At 46.2% G+C, this 19,767-nt stretch overlaps 1 protein-coding gene across 7 annotated transcripts in view; it reads right to left on the bottom strand.

Moving 5' to 3' along the window:
* MXRA7 (matrix remodeling associated 7) overlaps positions 1-19,767 on the bottom strand; it is an 81,126-nt gene extending 61,359 nt beyond the window's left edge. For all 7 annotated transcript variants that reach the window (XM_066618456.1, XM_066618454.1, XM_066618457.1 and 4 more), the window contains exon 1: positions 19,027-19,767. In XM_066618456.1, the coding sequence (XP_066474553.1) occupies positions 19,027-19,752 (726 nt within the window). In that variant the 5' untranslated portion in view covers positions 19,753-19,767. The remainder of the gene's footprint in view (positions 1-19,026) is intronic.

Below are 19,767 nucleotides of genomic sequence, written 5' to 3' on the forward strand. Positions count from 1 at the left end.
TAAGGGCCAAATCCTATCCAACTTTCCAGCCCCAGTGCAGCTGTGCCAATGAGGTGTGTGCTGCATCCCATGGTGAGAGGGTAGTTATGGTGGCCTCCACAACATAAGGGAACATTTGTTCCCTCACTTAGGGACTGCACTGCAGCTGCACCAGTGCTGGAAAGTTGAACTGGATTGGGCCCTGAGTCTTTCTATTTGGGCCCCTCTATTTGGAGGGGTGATGATAACTTGGTAACTTGATGTGTGAGGGTGGAAACTTTCGTTCCATTATGGAAAACAGGGAGGATATAATGTAAATGCATAAGAGAAGGACAAGCTACTGATGTGAGAAGTAAAAAACAACATACATATGACTACATCTGCTACAAAACTGAGGTAGGTTGAGCACTTGCTTTGCATGAGGATGGTCTCAAGTTCAATCCCTGACATTGCCAAGTTAAAAAAAAATTAGGAAACAGGTGATTGATTGAAAATGGCTCTGCCTGAATCCCAGGAGAATCACAGCCAGCAGGAATAGAAAGCACTGGGCTTCGATGGTCTAAATATAAGTAAATGGTCAGTATAATTAGTCAGTATAATTAGGGCTTAGATGGTCAGTATAAGTAGAAAGTTGTGACGGTTAGCATGACAACCCTTTGTTTCCTATCTTGAGTAACTATATCTCAGCCTAACTTATGAACCAACCCTAAGGGGCCTTTATGCCACTGGAATAAGTGTTCCTGCTGTGTAAATCCCTTTACGATTGCTGCAAAATTTACAGTGCCAATGGAAGGCCTGGCAAGTAAGGTGACTCAGGGGGTGGGAAGGAGGGGATAGGGGGGTGGAAAGGGGCAGAGGGAGGGTCAAACACGGAGGGGATGGGACAGGGGTATGTGGATCAGGCCTGGGAGAGGGGTGGTTTGGCAGTGGGAGATGCATGCTGAATCCCGACCCCCTTCCTGAGCCTGATTCACCTTCATGGGTCAACAGGGCTGGCACAGGTCGAGACCCATGGCGGCTGCTGGGGTTTACCCAGAAGGGTATGTTCCCTTACCTCAAGGAAGCCTCAACATGCCTAAACTCCCCCACAGTATACAGCAGAAGCTGTGTTGACACCACTTGCATTGCCATGTGGAGAGTTACATAGGATTGGATTGCCCACTTACCCCATAGGATCCAGATAAACTAATGGCACAATCCTATGCTGGGCATAACACATGTTGTGGAGGCGGAGGCTTCATTACAGCAGTGGCAAAGCAGCCATGGCTGGCACAGGGAGGCCAAAGTGTCAGATGGCCAAAGACCTGCCACAACAGGTAAGGCTGCGCAAGGGGTGCAATGGGGATGGGTGGCTGGAACAGTGCAGTGACGGGGTGGGGGAGGAGGGAAGAGGTGGGTTCAGCAGCAGCAGTGCATGTCAAATCCAGATCCCCGACCCGATTCACCTTCCCGGGTCAACGCAGACTTGCAAAAGCTATAGAGCTGGTCTGAGTTGACGCACTGGGCCCACAGGAGGCCAGGTCGGAGGAATAAATGTTCCCTTATCCTGAGGAGGCCTGAGGCCAAAACTTTTCTGTGGGACTCAGAGCCCAATCCTGAGCTCTGTGCGCCGGCCCTGTGCTGGTGCTGAGTGTCGCAAACGTGCCATAAGGCATGCCTGAGACACTCAGTGCTGGGTCAGCACTGGCACCAGCTCAGCGCCAGTCCACGCTGGGACCAGCACTAGCCAGAAGTCTGCTGCAGGCCACCTGGAGCAAGGGACAAATTCTGGGCAGCGGAGGGGTTAGTCAGAGCAGGGGAGAGGTGTTCTGGGGCGGGGGGGTGGAGGGAGCAAGGTGGATTCAGAACCTCATCCAGAACCATGAATCCCATGGATTCATATAACCGCAAAATAGTCAGCACAGATTTGAGTAGCCCCACTGTGGGACCTGCGGCCTTATGGGAAAGGGACAAATATCCCCTTCCCCTGAGGAGATGCCGGTGGCTGCCTCATGCGCTTAGGATACAACAGTCACCCTTTTGGCACCACTGATCCTCTAGGTGCTGGACAGTTTAGGATTGGGCTGCCAGGGGCCCAAACCAGAGCTGCTGCATTGCGATCCGAGGAGTTGTGGTAGACGTGGTAGTTGTGGTAGAACATAAGAGCCCTGCTGGATCAGGCCAAAGGCCCATGTAGTCCAGCTTCCTGTATCTCACAATGGCCCACCAAATGCCCCAGGGAGCACACAAGACAACAGACACAATTTGTGACCCGGTGTCCTCCCCTGCATCTGGCAATCAGAGGATTTGGCTGTAAGTGATGGATCTCTCTCTCTCTCTCTCTTTCTCATTCTCTAGTAACGTGCTACTGGGACACTAAGTAAATCTGAAAAACAAAAGTCACTGAATTTTAGACAGAATCTGAAATGGTATTCTTCAAAAAAAAATAACGAAATGGTAAATATTGCTAACAGAGGGGTGACATTGCAGACATGTCCAAAGAAACCAACTTGTATATATGCACTATACAGGTAGTTTTGGCTGTTCGATCAAATGGTTTCTTTTTGCAGAAATGCCTTTAGGAGGATGCTTGTGTTTCTCATGAATGTCACATACCACTCTAGAAGGGGGTCAAGCAATGTGTTATATACACAAGCAGAGTAGGTTTGCTGAATTCCCACCTCTTAAATAGAACTGACAGCAGTCTGTTAAAGCCTCCCTAATTGGACCCACTGACAGCATATGGCATCTGTCCCAGCAGCTCTAACAAAAGGAGGGTGTTATGTGAGCCTGTACATGTAAACTGAGTTTATAATTTTGTGGTTTGGGATGGCTGGTTCTTGGGTTTGGCCTTGTTTGCAGTGGGGGAATAGTATTGTTAAAAATACCTATGACAGAGGTATCCAAAAAAAGAAAAAGTGTTCAGAAAAGTTACCCAGGGCATGGAGCCAAAGGAAAAGCAGATCAAACAATACTGATCATTATTTGCCAATAGCCAAAAGGAGGCTGACAATAATTTTGGTTTTGTGACACTTTTGCTGTGCAGTTTTTTGAGAGTTTCCATAATGCATGGGACTGGATGGGATCTTAAAATGCTAATCCTTTGCCACTTTAGCAGACCAGTACTAGTAGTTTTGAAAACAGAATGCAGTCTTTATCATTATCTGGAAGATAATTTTTACTGATTATGCATAAAATAATTAATGCTCGTAACAGAACGTCTCTTCAATGGCTTGATAATCTCATTCTTCATTTCTCTCCCTTCTCCCCTAATCTTAGGTTTCGACCAGAGCTGATCCATGCATAGTTTAAGGTCAAACAATAATCCACATTTCTATAACTTGCAAGCATGCGGGACTGACAAGGGATCCTGTAGAACTCTTTCCCTTTATATAAACTTCAGTGCGGTTCTGAAATAAAATGATAACTTTGATCAACAGTGATTCTCTCTCCCTACAAGAGAAGTCTTCTTAAATTAAGGAACATCTGGCAGCTCTGTGACCCATAATTCCTCCCTTCCCTCCACTGAAACTCCTATAGAGCAGCTGGGACAACATCCATCCACTGCCCATTAATCGGGACCTTGTCTGCTTAAAAAGCAGTGCATGAGTTAGGAGGCAGCTGACTCTGCAGGGGGAAGTGTCAGTTTACTGGGTGAATAAGACTGCTGTTGTCTAGCACAATTCATTTTCCACATGGCTGTGCCTGTCAGAGGTGGTCCCTGCCCTGAGGAACTAAGAATGCCGCACTGCGATCTTGACATCTTTGCTTGCTTGGCAACATGCACAGTTGTCCAGGTCTTTTTTGATTAACCCTCGAGAGTGTCTAAAGCAGAAGTGTCAAACATTAGGCCCATGGGCTGGATGTAACCCCTGGAAACTCCTTATCTGGCACTCAAACTCTCCTAGCACCACTATTAGCTGCTCTCAGCTGCTGAGCTATGCCAAGGCGTTACTGCTGAAAGGGCTTCCTGTATGATAGCTGGGTTTTCCCACATCTTAAAAATATGAGCCAAGACTTGCATATTTTCTCTTCTGTCACTGAGTTCCTAAGTGAGAAAAAAAAGTGTTTATTTCTGGTCATGACCTGCTTAATGACATCACTTCCTGTTTAATGATGTCATTTCTGGCCCTCAGCAGGCTTCATGAATGCTAATCAACCTCTCCCCCCCCCCAAAAAAAAAATGAGTTTGATGTCCCTGATCTAAAGGCTGATTCACACATGCATATGCATCACTGTTATCTGTCAAGGCTTACAAAGCAAGCTGTAGAGAAGAAGGGCGGCTGTCCTCCTGCACGTGATGGGGTGTGTGTTCCTTGCTGCCTTCTGTTTCAATGCAAAGGGAGGGAAGGGAATGAGATGAGGAATGGACTTCCTCTATGCATATTCTTTGAGAAGCCATCATTCTGCTAAAGATGGAATTCAGTAAATTCCTCATTCTGCTTTGGTGGAGTCTCATGTACTGGAATAAGCCTTTGCTGGAGTCTGGCAGCTGTCCCATCAGGCTTATCCATCTGATGAGTCATCTCATCTCTCTCAACCTTATCATGAGTACGTGGAGGCCTTTGTTGCTTTTCTGTGAACCGATTATCTCAGCAGCTACCGAGATATGGGAACCTTCTGAGAATACACAGTGGGCAATACAGTCAGTGGGCAACATGATTTGGGTCCCTAGAAGCCACATGTTCTGTTCTTTGCTCAGCTGCTAGGCTAGCATGTGAAGTTTGGGAGGGACAGTTGAGCTCCTGGGGGATACATGAGGCTTCCTTTACTGCAAGTCATTTTCATGAGAGACTTGTAAAGTAGCTCATATCAACAAGCTTTGCTGAGAGGGGTTGACAAGCCCTGTTTTGAATCCTGAGCAGGAGAACATCATCAAAAGGTCTGAAGAAACAGCTGATCTGAATCACCATTATTGCTAATCTATTCTCATCGGATGTAGTAGATTTATTTTGGCATTGCCTGACTGCTACATTTTTTATGTGGAATCAGGTAGTGTACAAACAAATTGAAGGGGTAGCAGTGGGTTGGTCCCTGAGCCCCATAATTTCCAATCTGTACATGGAGGGCTTTGAAAACAGGGTGTTGAGCTCAGCTACTCAGGAACCTCTAGTCTGGGTCTGCTATGTTGATGATATTTTTATGGGAAAAGGGGGAAAGGGAGCTATACCCTTAACCCTTATATGGACCATCTTAACAGTTTACATCCATCATTCAGTTTACCATGGAGATGGAGAAGGAGGAGTTGCCCTTTTTAGATGTGTTGGTCAGGAGGAATAGAGATGGAACTTTGGGATATGGGATTTATAGAAAACCAACCCATAGACAGATATTCGCAATTCACTTCTAATCATCACCCCAAACAAAAAAGGGGTCTGGTTAACACATTAATGAAGAGGGCAGAAAGGATCTCTGAATCTCAATATCTACAAGGGGAAAAGGATCATATCATGAGGGCCTGCAATAAAATGGTTATCCTAAGAAAACAATCAATAGGGCAGTGTTGGCAAACCTATGGCACACGTGCCAGAGAGGGCACTCCGAGCCTTTTCTGTGGGCACGCGCGCTGACTGAGCCAGGCAGCCTGGAGAGGGGCGCTGAAGCTGCAGCCTCCTCTCCCTTCCCTCCGTTGCCCCCACCTGCCCCGAGTTTGCTTCCCTCCGTTTTTCCCTTCCCCAACTCTCCAGCAGGCTCAGCCAATCAGCATCCAGCAGACTCCTGACTTTTTCTGTTAGAATGGCTCAGGGCCCTTCACTGGCTGAAGACCAGCCAATCTGGAGCTGCTCTCCTCCTCAGCCATTTGAACCTTTGTAGCCCACCTTTCCAACTGCCCACTCAGCGCCAGGAGAGGCTTTTCCTCCGCAGCACAGGCAGAGACAAATCCTGCCTGTCTACTCAGAAGTAAGTCCCATTAGAGTCAGTGGGGCTTGCTCCCAGGAGAGCGTGGCTGGGATTGCAGCCTGAGAGCCCACTCCTATGCATGTCTACTCAGAAGGAAGTCCATTGTAGTCAGTGGGGCTACTCCCAAGAATGTGAGGGAAGGATTGCAGCCTGAGGGTGCAGCACGGACATTCCCGTGGTTGGGTTGGAGAGGAGCTAGGCTGGAGGGGAGCATAGCTCACAGCGTGGCATAGCTGGAGGGGAGCAGAGCGCTTGGGCCACTGCTTGGGCTTTGTGGCGCCAGCCCTGCACGTGCTGCTGGCCCTGCCTTATTGCCCACTGGAGGCTTATCTGTAAGAATGTCACGCAAAACTAATTTTTATATTATCTTAAAGGTAAACCACAGAATTGCTTCTCCAATCCTATTGGAAAAGAAGTGCATGCACAATTTCACATAGCTGTGAGCATGAAATACAGCATGATGCAGCCATCCAATCAGCCCCATTAGAGTTTATGAGACTTACTCCCAGGAAAGAGTGGCTGGGATTGCAGCCTTAGAGCCTACTTCTGTGGGTGGGGCTTAAAAAAATTAAGTCATGGGACTTAAAAAGACCAAAATTTTAAGATTTAATGGAGATCAGAAAGAAGTGTCAGGTACCTTTAACACAGCAGAGGGTGTAAGCAGGCAGATGAAACAGATGGTTAAATGTGTAGAGTCATGAGAAAAATAAATGTGATTATTGGTGGGCAGCTCCTGGGGTCTGGAGGTTCTGGCTATAACTACCTTCCTTTTTACTCTGGCAACTGACTGGAGAGGGTTTTTATTTCTAGATGTCTGGAATTTTCAACTTGAGCTGTCTGGGTTTTGATGTTTTAACCTTAGTGGTATTTGAGTTTAAGTTTTTACCAGTAGATCAATTTTTAGCTTTTCAGGTGCTTTGAGTCCTTTGATAATGCCCTGTACATGTAAGGGTAATATTTTAGAAGAACTTAAACCTGCTGAATGTGGTCAAAAAATTTTTTTTAAAAAAACTTTTCACTTCAGGACACAGCTGTATCCAGTTGAGTCTTTTCTTGGTGTCAGATTCCTTTCCTCTCTGAGCTGCAACACCCATTTAGCAGGATGCCAGGCTGCTTTTAAAAGGGCTTTTATATCACAGCACTACAGCTTGATGAGCAGATGGGAAGCACAAACCTGCTTCTGATCCAGCTCACAGGGCAAGAGAGGATTTAGGGATTTTATCCACAAAACATGGTTGGCTACATTTATACCAATTGTAGAGAACTTTTTGCAACATATTATTGTATTTATCACAAAGGAAGGGTCTAACTCCACAAACATGAGTCACAGACCATCTGAAACAGTTCCTAGAAGGATAGAGGCAAATTCTGTGACCAACAAATCACGCTTGAAGAAAAGACCTTCCATCTTCCAACAGATCCCTGACTACTAATCGGTTTAATTCATCTTTTGAGAAGAATGGATCAAACTCCAAGAAAATAGTTTTCTCTGTCTCTCCTACAGATCTCGAATGTGCTATATAAATTATGCCAGATGAAATGTTGGATGAGTGATAAAAGGTACCTCTACTATGCTAAGTTCTGAGGAGAATGCCTGGATAGTTTCATGGATGACGCCCCAGATGGCATGCCTGTTCTCAACAAGTGATGGGTCAAACAAGTAGTCTTGAAAGGCTACTTTTCTGCTTTTGTGTCATATTTGTCAAGGCTCAGGCTAGAGGCTAGCTGGCAACAAAAAATGATAGGAATTCAAGAAGTCATGACCATGGTAGCTTAGAGTCATTTTTTGTACTTATTCTATGTGGTAAATATCAATGTGAATTACTTTCTACTACATGAGGACAGGACTACTCAGAGTCCAAAGTAGGGCTTTTTAACCTGCCTCCCTCCCCACCATTTTCACCAGAGATGACTGCTGTGTATAGGATTGCTTTTCATGGAGAGGCAGGCAAAGAAGGGCATCCCCATGTTCTCTAAAGCCAGCAGATCTCTCACCTCTGAAAGAAGATTTTCACCCATCCCCTACCTATTCCTCTAGCAATTGATATCAACAACTTTCTGTCTACTTCTTTCTTTTAACCATTTGAATGTGTAAACATGCAAGAATGATATCATAAGACTTTCAGAGTAGTTGGCATCCTTCAGTCTCGGAAGACTATGCTATCGCGCTCTGAATGGTGGTTCTGGAACAGAGTGTCCTCTCCAGTGCGCGAAGCCTGGGTAAAGTAGATATGGAGGATAGACTGTTACCCATGCAGCAAATCCCCCCTCTCCACATCGCTGGAATGGTCCAATAGAAAGGCAGAGGCCAATACGGTTGGTTCCAGCGGCATCCCAGGAGTTGCCAGAACGTGACTATGTTCAGCCATGAACTGCCTCAGGGACGCCGGCTCCCGATTTTGCCTTGAGGTTGACTCCTGAAGCCTTTTCCATAACTGGATGTAGCCACAAGGCAGTGGAGGTTTGGGATCAGAGTTTTCCTTCTCTCAGATGAGCTGCCTTCCCAGGCTATTGAGTCCCATCTACCCGGTGGCTGTTTAGTCGCCTCTTACGACAAGTACAGCCAAACTGAAGGCTGTGTGTCACTTTCAGAGACACACTTGGTTTTCCATACGCACATAGACAATCACAACCCTTTCCTGCAATGGTTTCAAATGTGTACAAAGAAAAAAAAGTAACATGTGTACATGTTATTACTCCTCTGAACCAAGAAACTAAAAGGAAAATCAAGCCTGGAAGCAGTTCACTGTTGCATGACCATCACTGGGTGATGTCTGCAGCAAGCAAGAACTTGCATGTGTGAATAGGCCATCAGAACTCAAATACATGCCACCCCAACACAATGTTTTTCAACAGAATCAGTTTGCACATCATCTGGAAGTTGTTGCCTAACCAGGCATTGTACCTCATTGTGTAAACAAGCCTAGAGTGAAACGTAAATGCGAAAAGTGGAGTCTTGTTGGTATGGAATTTGCCCCAAGATCTGGCTTATTGGCTTAAAAACACCAAACTCAGGCTTCAGCCAAGTTGCATATTTTCATTCTCAGTGATTGTTTACAAATGTGTGTGTCTATCACCTGGTTACGTAACTCCTGATGACCCACAGTCGACTGTGTGAATGGACACAATTTAAAAATGTGTCACATTTATGTGACATCACATGAGATGAAAACACTATATGTAACACTTGATCTATAATGGCTCATTCACACATGCAGGTCATGGCTGTAGGCTGTAAAAGTCAGGCAAGGGCTTGGCCTTTCTTTAGGGGTGCTCATGTTGCTCTGTAAAGTACCAAGCACAATTATGGTGCGAACAAGATTATCAATAACAAAGTGACTGAGTGAGAGACACTTGTAGGAGAATCAACCCTCAGTTGCCCCTTTGTGACAGTGAATTGCATAAAGATTCTCAAGTTTTATGAGAATAAGCAGTCTATCAGTCCTGTGCACTCTGGGATCATCTTTCTCAATAAACATTTTACTAGGCTGATTAATATTTGCATTGAATTATTGCATGCCCTGATGCATCCAGCCAGAAGGGAAAAGGAGACAGTCATCCAGTTTCTTCCTGCCATTCCTGATGTAGTGATTCAATTAAAAAACCTTCTGCCTGCTTAGCAAACCCCTGAGGTTGCTACAGAACGGACAGCTGTGCTCACATTGCCTGAGAATCTCAGGCAGGGAAAACGTCCAGAGTTTTTCCTGATTAGATAAGAACACTCTTTTAATACATAATTCCTGCCACAGATATACATATTACCCAAGAGGCATGGAGGGTTCTTATGGTCAAGAGAGACAAATGCTTATCCAGATACTTCCTGTCATGTTGAGGCAGCTGCGCAGTCAAAACCCAAGGCAGTGAGCGGTTCAGCTCCCTTCCCAAAACTCCATGGCCGAACTGCTTCTCGGTCTCTCCAAAATGTCCCAAGAATCAGCATATTTTTAAAAGTAAACCTTTGCTTAGTACAGTTCTTCTGTCTGTTTTTCTACATGATAGGGTTTCTTTTTGCACTGGAGCAGATAAAAGGCTGAGCAACAGTCTTTTTCCCTGGAATCAGAGCAAGTCAACTCTTGACCAGCCAAGCACTGGTTTTCTTTTCTCTTAAAAAGAGTTGCTAGAGGTAGATAGAGGCACAATCACAGGTAGTTTGGTTACTCAGAGGTCCTGCTTGAGTGAATCACTGTCCCATATTACCTGTGCCCTACTTTTCTTTATTCTCGTGTGTGACCCACCTTTTTCTCTATTCTCTCCCATTTGACTGAGTAGGCTGCATCAGTGTTGGAAAGTTGGATAGGATTGGGCCATGGCAATAGGGTTTGTGCTGCATCCTGCGCTATGGGGGCAATCACAGAGGCCTCTTCAAGGTAAGGGAACATTTGTTCCCTTACCTTAGGGCTGCATTGCAGCTGCATCAGTGCTAGAAAGTTGGATAGGATTGCACCCTTAAACACATCAAATCTTCACTGCTTCTCCTCAGTGCCTTCCTGAGCATTTCTACATGGATTTCAACAGCCTCTGAGGCTCTGTGAGTCAATATTAAGTAATAGCTGATAGCTGACCTATGATTAGGGAGTCAGCAAGAAACTGAATTCAGTATGGCTGAAACATGCTGCATCTGATTTTTTTTTTTATATATAAAAGTTTTCTGGGTTAAAAAGAACGTGGAGGCCAGAATGCAAAGCAAGCTTGCAACCAACTGCATATCTCATTCTGCCAGATAAAACCTGTCTGATTTTGCAGATTTCGCTAGTAAAGGAAGAATAACATTTGCAGATAGAATACTTGTATAAGCCAATGGCTGCAATCCAATACACAGCCAACAGTAAGCCCCACTGAATACAATGGGACTTACATCTGAGGAGACACACATGGGATTGTGCAGTAATAAATCAGGTGAACATATACATAACCTTATTAGCTGACATAAATCACAAAACTGGTCCAGATGACATGGTTTGATTCCACAAGGAAAGTGACAAAAACCATGAAAGCCACATTCAAGAAACCTCCTTTGGGAAACTAAACACAAAGCCAGCAATCAAGTCATTAAAATACAATTTGTAGCCATTCAAAGGCTCTATTATTTCAGTTAAAATACAAAAGACAATCTTATTCCTGCTTGGAATAAGTGGAAACTAGGGACACAAGAGAGGTTGCAAGACAAGTTTTCAAAGGTCAAGGGGCAGCAAGAGGGTAGCAACCCCCCTCTAGAATGTTTTGGGCATCTGTTCACTTTAATGCCAGCTAAACAAACAGCTTGCTCAGAGAAGCCCCGGCATGTGCCGGGTTTCACATTGTGCCAGGCCAGGCCTTTCAAGCACTTACTCAGCAGAGAAAAATGTTCCTCCCTCTTTTCCTTTCCTCTGGATGTTGTTCAGGCACGACCTCTTGCTGGAACCAGCCAAAAGAAGCTATGCAAAGCAAGCAACCTAAATGGGGCCATTCTTCCCACAAACAACATGCAGCAAATGGCAGGAAAGTAATAAATCAGAATATTCTGGCTTGCTTTGAAAGGTCCAATAGGATGGAAAGGAATGAGATGGGGAGACCATGGTGCGGAAGCTGTCCTCTGTTACCGCAAACTAAGCTGCTTTCCTGTCCCTTTTTTTTTTAAAAGGGTACTCATGGTCAGAATTGTTGCCTGTCTAACAAATCAGTTGCTTCTTGCCAGTTTCATCGGTAAGATGCCTTTCAACTTGCAGAAGATTTGCAGACCTGCCCAAGCCCTATAGTGGCATAGCTAAAGGGGGGTACATGACCCCAGGTATCATGCTGAGAGGGATGTTAAGGTATACCTCCTGGGAAAGATAATCTGATTTATATATACAACTGGATAAATGTCATTTCTGAGAAATGACATTTCTTACCCGAAGAAAGCATAGATGAGTTGTGGTTAACACTGATGACAAAAGAGTTCGAAAAAGGAGAGAAAGGGGACAAGGCAGCCTCACCCCAGGTTATTCCTTCCCCACAGACCTTCACATCTGTGGTGATGCTCCAACTAAGCAGACTGTTGGTGAACGTCAACTGTTTTTTCACTGATAGAAATGCAGTGCATTTCTAGCCACAGAAGCCAGCGTGAATTCTGCACCCTGCAGACAACTTGAGCAGTCCTGAGAAGCCCAGCTGGCTGACAGCAGCAATCTCCTGATCAGCAAGGCTGCTTAGGGCACTTCTCCATCTTGCCAATGTGTCCCCTGGGAAATTACTTTAAGGGTGCCTGGAGGCATAAGCAGGCACAGGACAGATCTAAGGGTTAGAAAAGTAATCACTGGGTCCAGGGATAAAAAATGGAAAAAAAATTAAAAATTACATCCTCCTCATGCATGTTGACATGGGGGCCATAGGGGTTGTCCTCAAGATGTGCTGACTCTGCATGGCTTCCATTTGCTTCACAAAGCAAAGGCAATATTTATGCTAGAGCAGTGGTTCTCAAACTTTTAGCACCAGGACCCACCTTTTAGAATGAGAATCTGTCAGGACCCTCCAGAAGTGATGCCATAACTGGAAGTGACATCATCAAACAGGAACATTTTTCACAATCATAGGTTGCAATCCTACCCACACTGACCCAGGAGTAAGTTCCATTGACTCTCATTGTTAAAAGCTTATATATAGTAGGCTGTTAAAAGTACAGATCTGTAGCATTTCTCCCAATGCAGTCACAGACCATGGGAGCATCAAGTCTAATATATTAAAAATGACATTTTGACCCACCTGAAATTGGCTCGTGACCCACCTAGTGGGTCCCGACCCAGTTTGAGAAACACTGTGCTAGAGAGATGTTGCCCAGGCCCCAGGGCAGGAAACTCATGAACCCGAAAGAAAAACAACAGTGTAAATGCAAGACTTTTATCAGTCCCACTTCTAATTCTCTTCATGACTCCCCCACCTCCAGTCAAACTGAACTCTGACTCTGCAAGACTATTGTATCAGGCAAGTCCTCAGACTCTGCAGAAAATTTAACTCTTTCTCTTTCCTTGGCTGTTTTTTAAAATCTATGGCTACTTTGACAATGCATCATATAGCAAAGGGTTAATAACAATGGGTATAACAATGATGATTTATAGGTATAGGGTTGCCCTATTACCTGGTTGGCAGGTTTCTCACAGTTTCTCACAGATTGTAGGCCTCTCACCTGCTATCTGTTTGAGGGCGCAATCCTAACCCCTTATGTCGGTGCTTTCCAGTACCGACATAAGGGCAACGCAGCTCCGAGGTAAAGGAACAAACATTCCCTCACCTTGAGGAGGGCTCCATGTGTGACACCCAACTGCAGGATGCAGCACACATCCCATTGGCACCGCTATGCCAGTGCTGGAAAGTACTGACGTAAGGGGTTAGGATTGCCCCCTGAATTAATTAATTATGATTAATATCACTTGCCATCTTGTGAGTCTTTTGGTTGGCTGAGATAAGCCTGCTGATATAAACCCAAAATTTTCTCTTACCTTTCTAACCCCAGATCTGAATACTGCCATGATCCTGACCCCAAACTCATTATTTCCCATTGCCCCTAATCCTAATCCTCCAACCCCAAAAGTACAGTGTATGAGGAAGGACAAATATTTACAGGTAGAGAAAGTTTGTATAAAGTTTAGTAGCTTACAGCACAATCCTACGCATGTCTAGCCAGTTGTAAGTCCCATTGTGTTCAATGGAGCTTACTCCCAGGAAAGTATACTGTTGTATAGTGCTACAGCCTTAGTGAGGGTAGTTTCCATTTATAACAGAGCACATGCTTCAAATGTTCCTTTTGACCAGGGAGAGTCACTATTTTTTAGCACCTTTCCCTGGACAGTCATTGTCCCTCTTTTGCCCTTGTTCTGCTTCTGTGTTGCTGGTGGTGTTGTGTAGGGCTCAGCTTCCAGATCCAAGTCTCCGCAAGTTAAGCCTCTGGCATGTCTACTCCGAAGTAAGTGACAACAGGCTTGATTCCCATGTAAGCATGCATAGGATGGCAGCCTGAGTGGGGAAAGATGCATCCTGCCTAGAGCACATGCAGGTATGTGAACAGCAAGGCTCATGACAGGGCACAGAATACTATTTCATACACAGCAGCTGCTGTGATGGCATGTTTTGAATTGTTGATAACACATTACTGATAGGGCAATGATGCTTTTCTGGTGTTTTTCAACAGAAAAAAAATAATTGTCCTAGAGCAGCACTTTCCAAATTGGTTTTTTTCACTTACTAGGGGACACTATGGCCCTCAAGAGGGTGTGGTGGGGCCGGGGGGGGGTCTCATTTAACTCGTGACGGAAACCAGAAGTGGGTTACGATTGCTGCAGGGAGCAGTTTTGAGGTGTGAGGAGGTCCACAGAAGGGGGTGATGACATCTTGCACCCTCTGGAGGGCCATAGCAACCCCTGTTAAGTGATAAACCCCCCTTTTTGCACAGAGGCATGCGTGATCACAAACAGCCATAACCGCAGTCCCTACTCTCCAACTATTTAGGGAGGTCCCACCTCCCTTGCAAAGTTTGGAAACTGCTGCCCAAACCAGAGTCAAGTAAGTGAAAGACAGGCTATTGCAGGGTACATGAACAGCCAGAAGACCTTCAACAATACAATATATCAGTGCAAGGCGTGGAGCTCTGGGACTGGTCTTTTGATTGAGGAACAGGAGTGTAACTAGCATGTCCCTATTTTCATCTGTGAAATGGTGTGGTATACATCTGAGTCAGAGATGAAAGTGCCACCGAAATGTGTTTGCACTAGAAGATCAAAGAATATTCTGTAGCAAGGAATTGCTATGTACAAGAACAGATTACAAAGAATACTACAACTTATGCAGTGAGTTAAAGATTAGTTTACTAGACTAACAGCCCAAACTTAATGGGCAATTCTGCTGGTGGAATGTCTATTCCTTACGGCAGTTGTAAATGCATATCTGACAGCGTGTGAAGCCGTGTGCTGTTGGAGCACCAGCAGAGAGGCTGGAATGGCCTCCTACCAGGCAGCAGCTCCATCAAGGCCCTCTGACCCAGGTATGGGGGGGGGGCGGGGAGATGAGTTAGGTGAAATGTGGCAGGGGAGATGGGATGGGGGTATGGCGGAACAGGGCTGTGATGATGGCAGGGAGCATGGATCAGACCCTGGAAGGGAGTGAGCTTGGCAGTAGTGGTGGCTGTTTAAACCCCCTTCCCAACCCAGTCCCATGACCTGAGTCCATGCAGACCTGTGCATGCAATTTCACTGACATGGGTCTGAATAGACCCCCTCCACACTGCATTGGTTTACCCAGAAGGGACATGCAGGACTGCCACCTCCACAGGATTCATCGCAAGCTATTTTCAGTGTGGCTGCTTTGCTGGAGATGGGGAGCACAGGATTGGATAGTTAGACTGCAGTCCTATACATGATGACTGTGGAGTAGGTCCTATGGAATTCAGTGGGGCTACTTCTGCATGCATAGGATTAGTCTTTCAGACTACTTTAGTTTTTATTTAGGCTTTGAGGATTCAACTGCACTTCATTATTATTATTATTAACTGCCTTGAGGTCATTTGATGGCAAAAGGTGGGGTAAAAATGTTATAATAAATACATACAAACATCCAGTATTGCACGGAGTAGTGTGCAGGAAAGGCCTAATGCACTATTCCTCATTGCAAAGCAACACTGAAAGGGGACAATTTGGAATGGTAATACAGTGATGACGCTTAGCCCCCCTTCTGCCACTCAATTTACATAAGTAGTGATTTGCATAATATGCAAATTAGGTGCATTGTATTTTGATAAAATGGAATATGGCAAATCTATTTATACAGCACTTTTTGTGCTCTCAGAGAATTTCACATATATAATATTATCTCAGTAACTTTTATAATGAGGTGTCAAGATTGGCCAGGATTATTATTCCCCTATTAGAGATGGGGAGTTTGAGCCAAAACATTTGTATGAAACAGTGTAAAACACAAACCATTTAAACCAGTGACCCCAATGGGATTAGATCGGCCTAAATCAAAGTCTTCTGGTTTGGCTCTTAGCCAGATCCATCTCTCATTAATCCCCTCTAGGCTTGGTATACTCACACAAAGGTAACTAGGCATCATTCCTTAACCACAAGGATGGACTTATATCTTCCCCTTAATGATTTTAAACAACAGAAAAGCCCTGGGATGGAATGAAATGTGCTTACTGCTGTTGGTGAGCGTGTTTGGTGTAGCTGAGTGGTACCCAGTGAGTTAGGTGAGATGTGGTGAGTTAGGTGAGATGACTGAGGTGAGATTTGAACTGAGGACTTCTCAGTTTGCTGCTTCTGCTCTGTGACCACTTAAAAACACCAGCTCTTTAATGGTTCCATTACTATTCCATACCACAGATTATACTCTGTGTAACAGAGGGCTCAGTCCAGGTTGTCTGCCCGCAATCAGCCAAGAGAGCCATGCCACAGCAGCGCTGAGCGCAAGGACCAGTCTTATGATTTTATCTCCTCCTCTTTGTGTTTATTTAATATTTGTCATTACATTTATACCCTGCTTTTCTTCCCTGGTTGACTCAAAGTGGAGTACATGGGGTTCAGAGGTAGTCCCCTTTCTAGGCCATGGCCTGCTTAGTTACAGCAAGGCGGCTGCTCTCAGACCATCTCCTGGGGCCTGTTTGCCTTAGTTTTCTCTGCACAGCAGGCTTTCTTTAACAGCAAATTGGCAGCTGAAAGGAAAACTGGGTGACACATTCCTGCCTAGAACATCAGAAGCAACAGGGTACTCTGTGTGCTGCATATACGCAAACGTCTCAGATTCTTTTGGGCATGGCTTTGCACACAGTCTTCCTCTTTCCAAGCCCCTGTGATCCATTGGGGTGCATCAAGACTTGATTGGCACTAGTGACAGAATGCATTTTCTGGTGCCAGCTCTGAGTGTGCTAATGAAAAGAGGTGCAAGTGCATCTGATCCTGTACAGAGTACCTTTCCTTTACTCCTTGGTTTCTGCAGGCACAGATAACATACCTGAGAAGAGGGGAAGGGCTTCCAGGTCAGAAAGCCCAGGCTCCAGGCAAGAGTGAGCATCCACAACCCCCATTTAAGGAATTAAGTACTAGTTGGTAGCCAAACATGGTTCACCAAAACAGCACCGGTGCTGGAAAATTGGATAGGATTGGGCCCAAAGTGACCTTGGATAAATCCAACTCTCTGCCTCAGTTACTTATTCTATACAATGGGAATATTAAACACCTACTCCCAAGGATTTTTGTGAGGATAAAAGGGATTGAGATTGTGCTTTCTCATTAAGAGTGCTATATAAATGGTCTCATCTTTCTCCATCCAGCCCTTCCCTACCCACCCCATAACTTTTTTTCTGAGGTCACTGTAATGTGAATTTTTGAATCCCTGTCTCATGATTCATCCCACTTGACTGGTATGCCTTAAATCTGAGCAATAAATATTTTTACTCCTTCCTTTCTTCTTTCTTACTCCCCCCCCCCAATTCATCCAGTCTAGCTTTCCTCAGGAATGCAAAGGGAAATGACTAGCTAGAAGCAACTTGCAAGCAAGCCTCGGGTGAGAGTGGGGAAGCCTTGATCTCTGTAGACTTTTAGAGCTGAGCAAGTAACATTTGCCTTCCTTGACTAGGACAAATGAGCAGGTTCAACAATGGTGTCTGGGCAAAGCAGGCAGTGGTCCCTTAGGATGGCTCATTTGCTTTTAATAAGGAACAAACCAGGACTGAATGTGGGAGGGGAAGCAGTCACTTTTGCTTCATGCTCTGCACATACCCAAAGAACATTTCTGGGAAAACAGGTGACATCACAATGTGCTTGTAAACTTGCAGGCAGGGCCTTTGAGAGGAATTTTATCAGGGGGTCCAAAGTTTCTTTTGGGCTCCTTTGCAAAGGGAGAGGGGTGAAACAGAGCAGGGGAGGGTGGTGACTGGCAAGCAGAATAGGGGCAGGGAGGGGCAAAGCAGGGTGAAGGGAGGGTAGAGACAGCTGGAAGAGTCTTTGGAGCCCAGGTCTACCCACCCATGTGGCATCAGTAGTGTCCCCAGCATCTCCAGTCATGGTAGAGTCCCCAGCAGATAGAAAAATGGCAAAGTCCAGGAAATTTCTGGGACCCCTCCTTTGGCTCCTGGGCCCGGGTACAAATTACTCCCCTCTCCTAGGCCCTGCTTGCGGAAATGGGAAGTCAAATCCAGCATTTGTCTGGGCTGGAGAAGACTCCTCCCAAGTGGGTTTCATCTTGATACACCTGCAGTAAGAGCAGGGAGTGGGGCTTCCAAGTCCAGTCTCCTCTGGAATTTAGGCTCATGGCAAAAATGAGAAAACTTTGAAATCAGATTCCTAACATTCCAACAGCTCAGGCAAACAACATTGTTCTGTACTTATAGTACACTGGCCGTGCTATGTGATGGTCCTTATTATCACAACCATAATAACTACTGTTAATGATGACAAATATGCATAGCCTGTCAGATGTTGGTGGCTGGATTTGGCCTATTGACTATCGAGTCCTTCCCAAGGATCCAACTATTTATTATTATAATAACTATCACTATTCAGGAAGCCCATTCGTTAGAAATCTCCAGCTCTGTTCACTGAATGAGGGTGATGATCAAGACTTCATAAAGCTCATTCAGAGCAGCAGCAAGAAGTCCTTGCTAGTCACTCTGAAGCAACAGGTGGGCCTCCTAAACTGGTTCTAGCACATGGAGGAGCTGAAAGGGGAGGATTTTATAGATCCCTTCTTGGAGGATGATTTGGGACCCCCCTAATCTACGACATCCTTGACTTGTCTGGCATCTTAAATAGCTCTAAAAACAATCACGCTGCACGGCATATCTCACAGCAATGGAATTCTGTTGTCTGGATGCTGGGAAGGCACTAAATGCTGAGCAGGAAGGCTGGGTGCGGTGGTCATATAACAGCTGGGAAGCCCTTGAGAAGAGGCCAGCACCCTTATCGGTGGTGGTGATGGGTGTCATTGAGCTTTACTGAGCACTTGAAGGAACAGAGGGAGACGCTCCAGCTGCATCAACTACCCCGCAACTCACTGTTTTCCTGGGGAAAAGCCTTGCAGATTGGGCTTCTGCAGTCTCTCTCATGCACACACACCCCCTTAATGGAATAGGCTAGCAGAGCTGGCAGGAGAACTCACTGGACCAAAAGCAGTGCTTTACTGGCTGCGATGCACTACAACCACACCTCCCCCTTCCCCCATTACCTTGCTCTCCTCCTCCTCCTCGTCCTCTTCTTCTTCCTCTTCCTCCTCCTCTTCGCCTACCTCCACTGCAGCAGCAGCAGCAGCAGCAGCAGCCTGGCTGGGCACCTTGACCTCCTGAGGGTGACTCTGCTGTCCTGCTTCCTCAGTCCTAGCCTGGGCAGCCGCCGCGTCCTCCCCCCGCGTTCCCTTTCCTTCTTCCTTCGGGTCTCCGGCGCCGATCTCCTCCCCGGGGCCCCTTCTGCCGCTTTCCGGGACGTCCTCCTCCTCCAGCCGGGTTTTCGGAGGCTGCTGCTCTCTCCCGTCGCCATCCTGGCTTCTCCCCCCTCCATCGACCCGGGCTGCTGCAGCGCCCGCCTGGGCTTCCCGCACTCGGGGCTCTGCTCCTCCTTCCTTTGCTGCCGCCGCCTCCGCAGCTTTGTCCCCTTCGGAGGATCGCAGCTTCACAAAGAGCGAGGCGAGAATCACAGCCAGGATGGTGAAGAGCAGGGGCACTGCCAGGTACCAGTCCACTGCTGCGTCCATCCCTCCTAGGCTGGCAGGCCGAAGAGCACTGGCCCGGAGCTGCTGCGGTTCAGGATGGCTCGCCTCCAGCGCCCTGCTCTGCGCTGGCGAATGCCCGCGGACTGCAAGCGCCCGCAGCCCCGTCTGACAGCACAGCAGCAACAGCCGCCCGTGAAATCCCTTCTCCTCTCGAAGCTGGATAGGGTTGCACAACACTCGCGTCATTTCCCTGGGCCCTGC

Source organism: Tiliqua scincoides, chromosome 2 (genome assembly GCF_035046505.1).
Source record: "Tiliqua scincoides isolate rTilSci1 chromosome 2, rTilSci1.hap2, whole genome shotgun sequence".
NCBI classification, from domain to species: Eukaryota; Metazoa; Chordata; class Lepidosauria; order Squamata; family Scincidae; genus Tiliqua; species Tiliqua scincoides.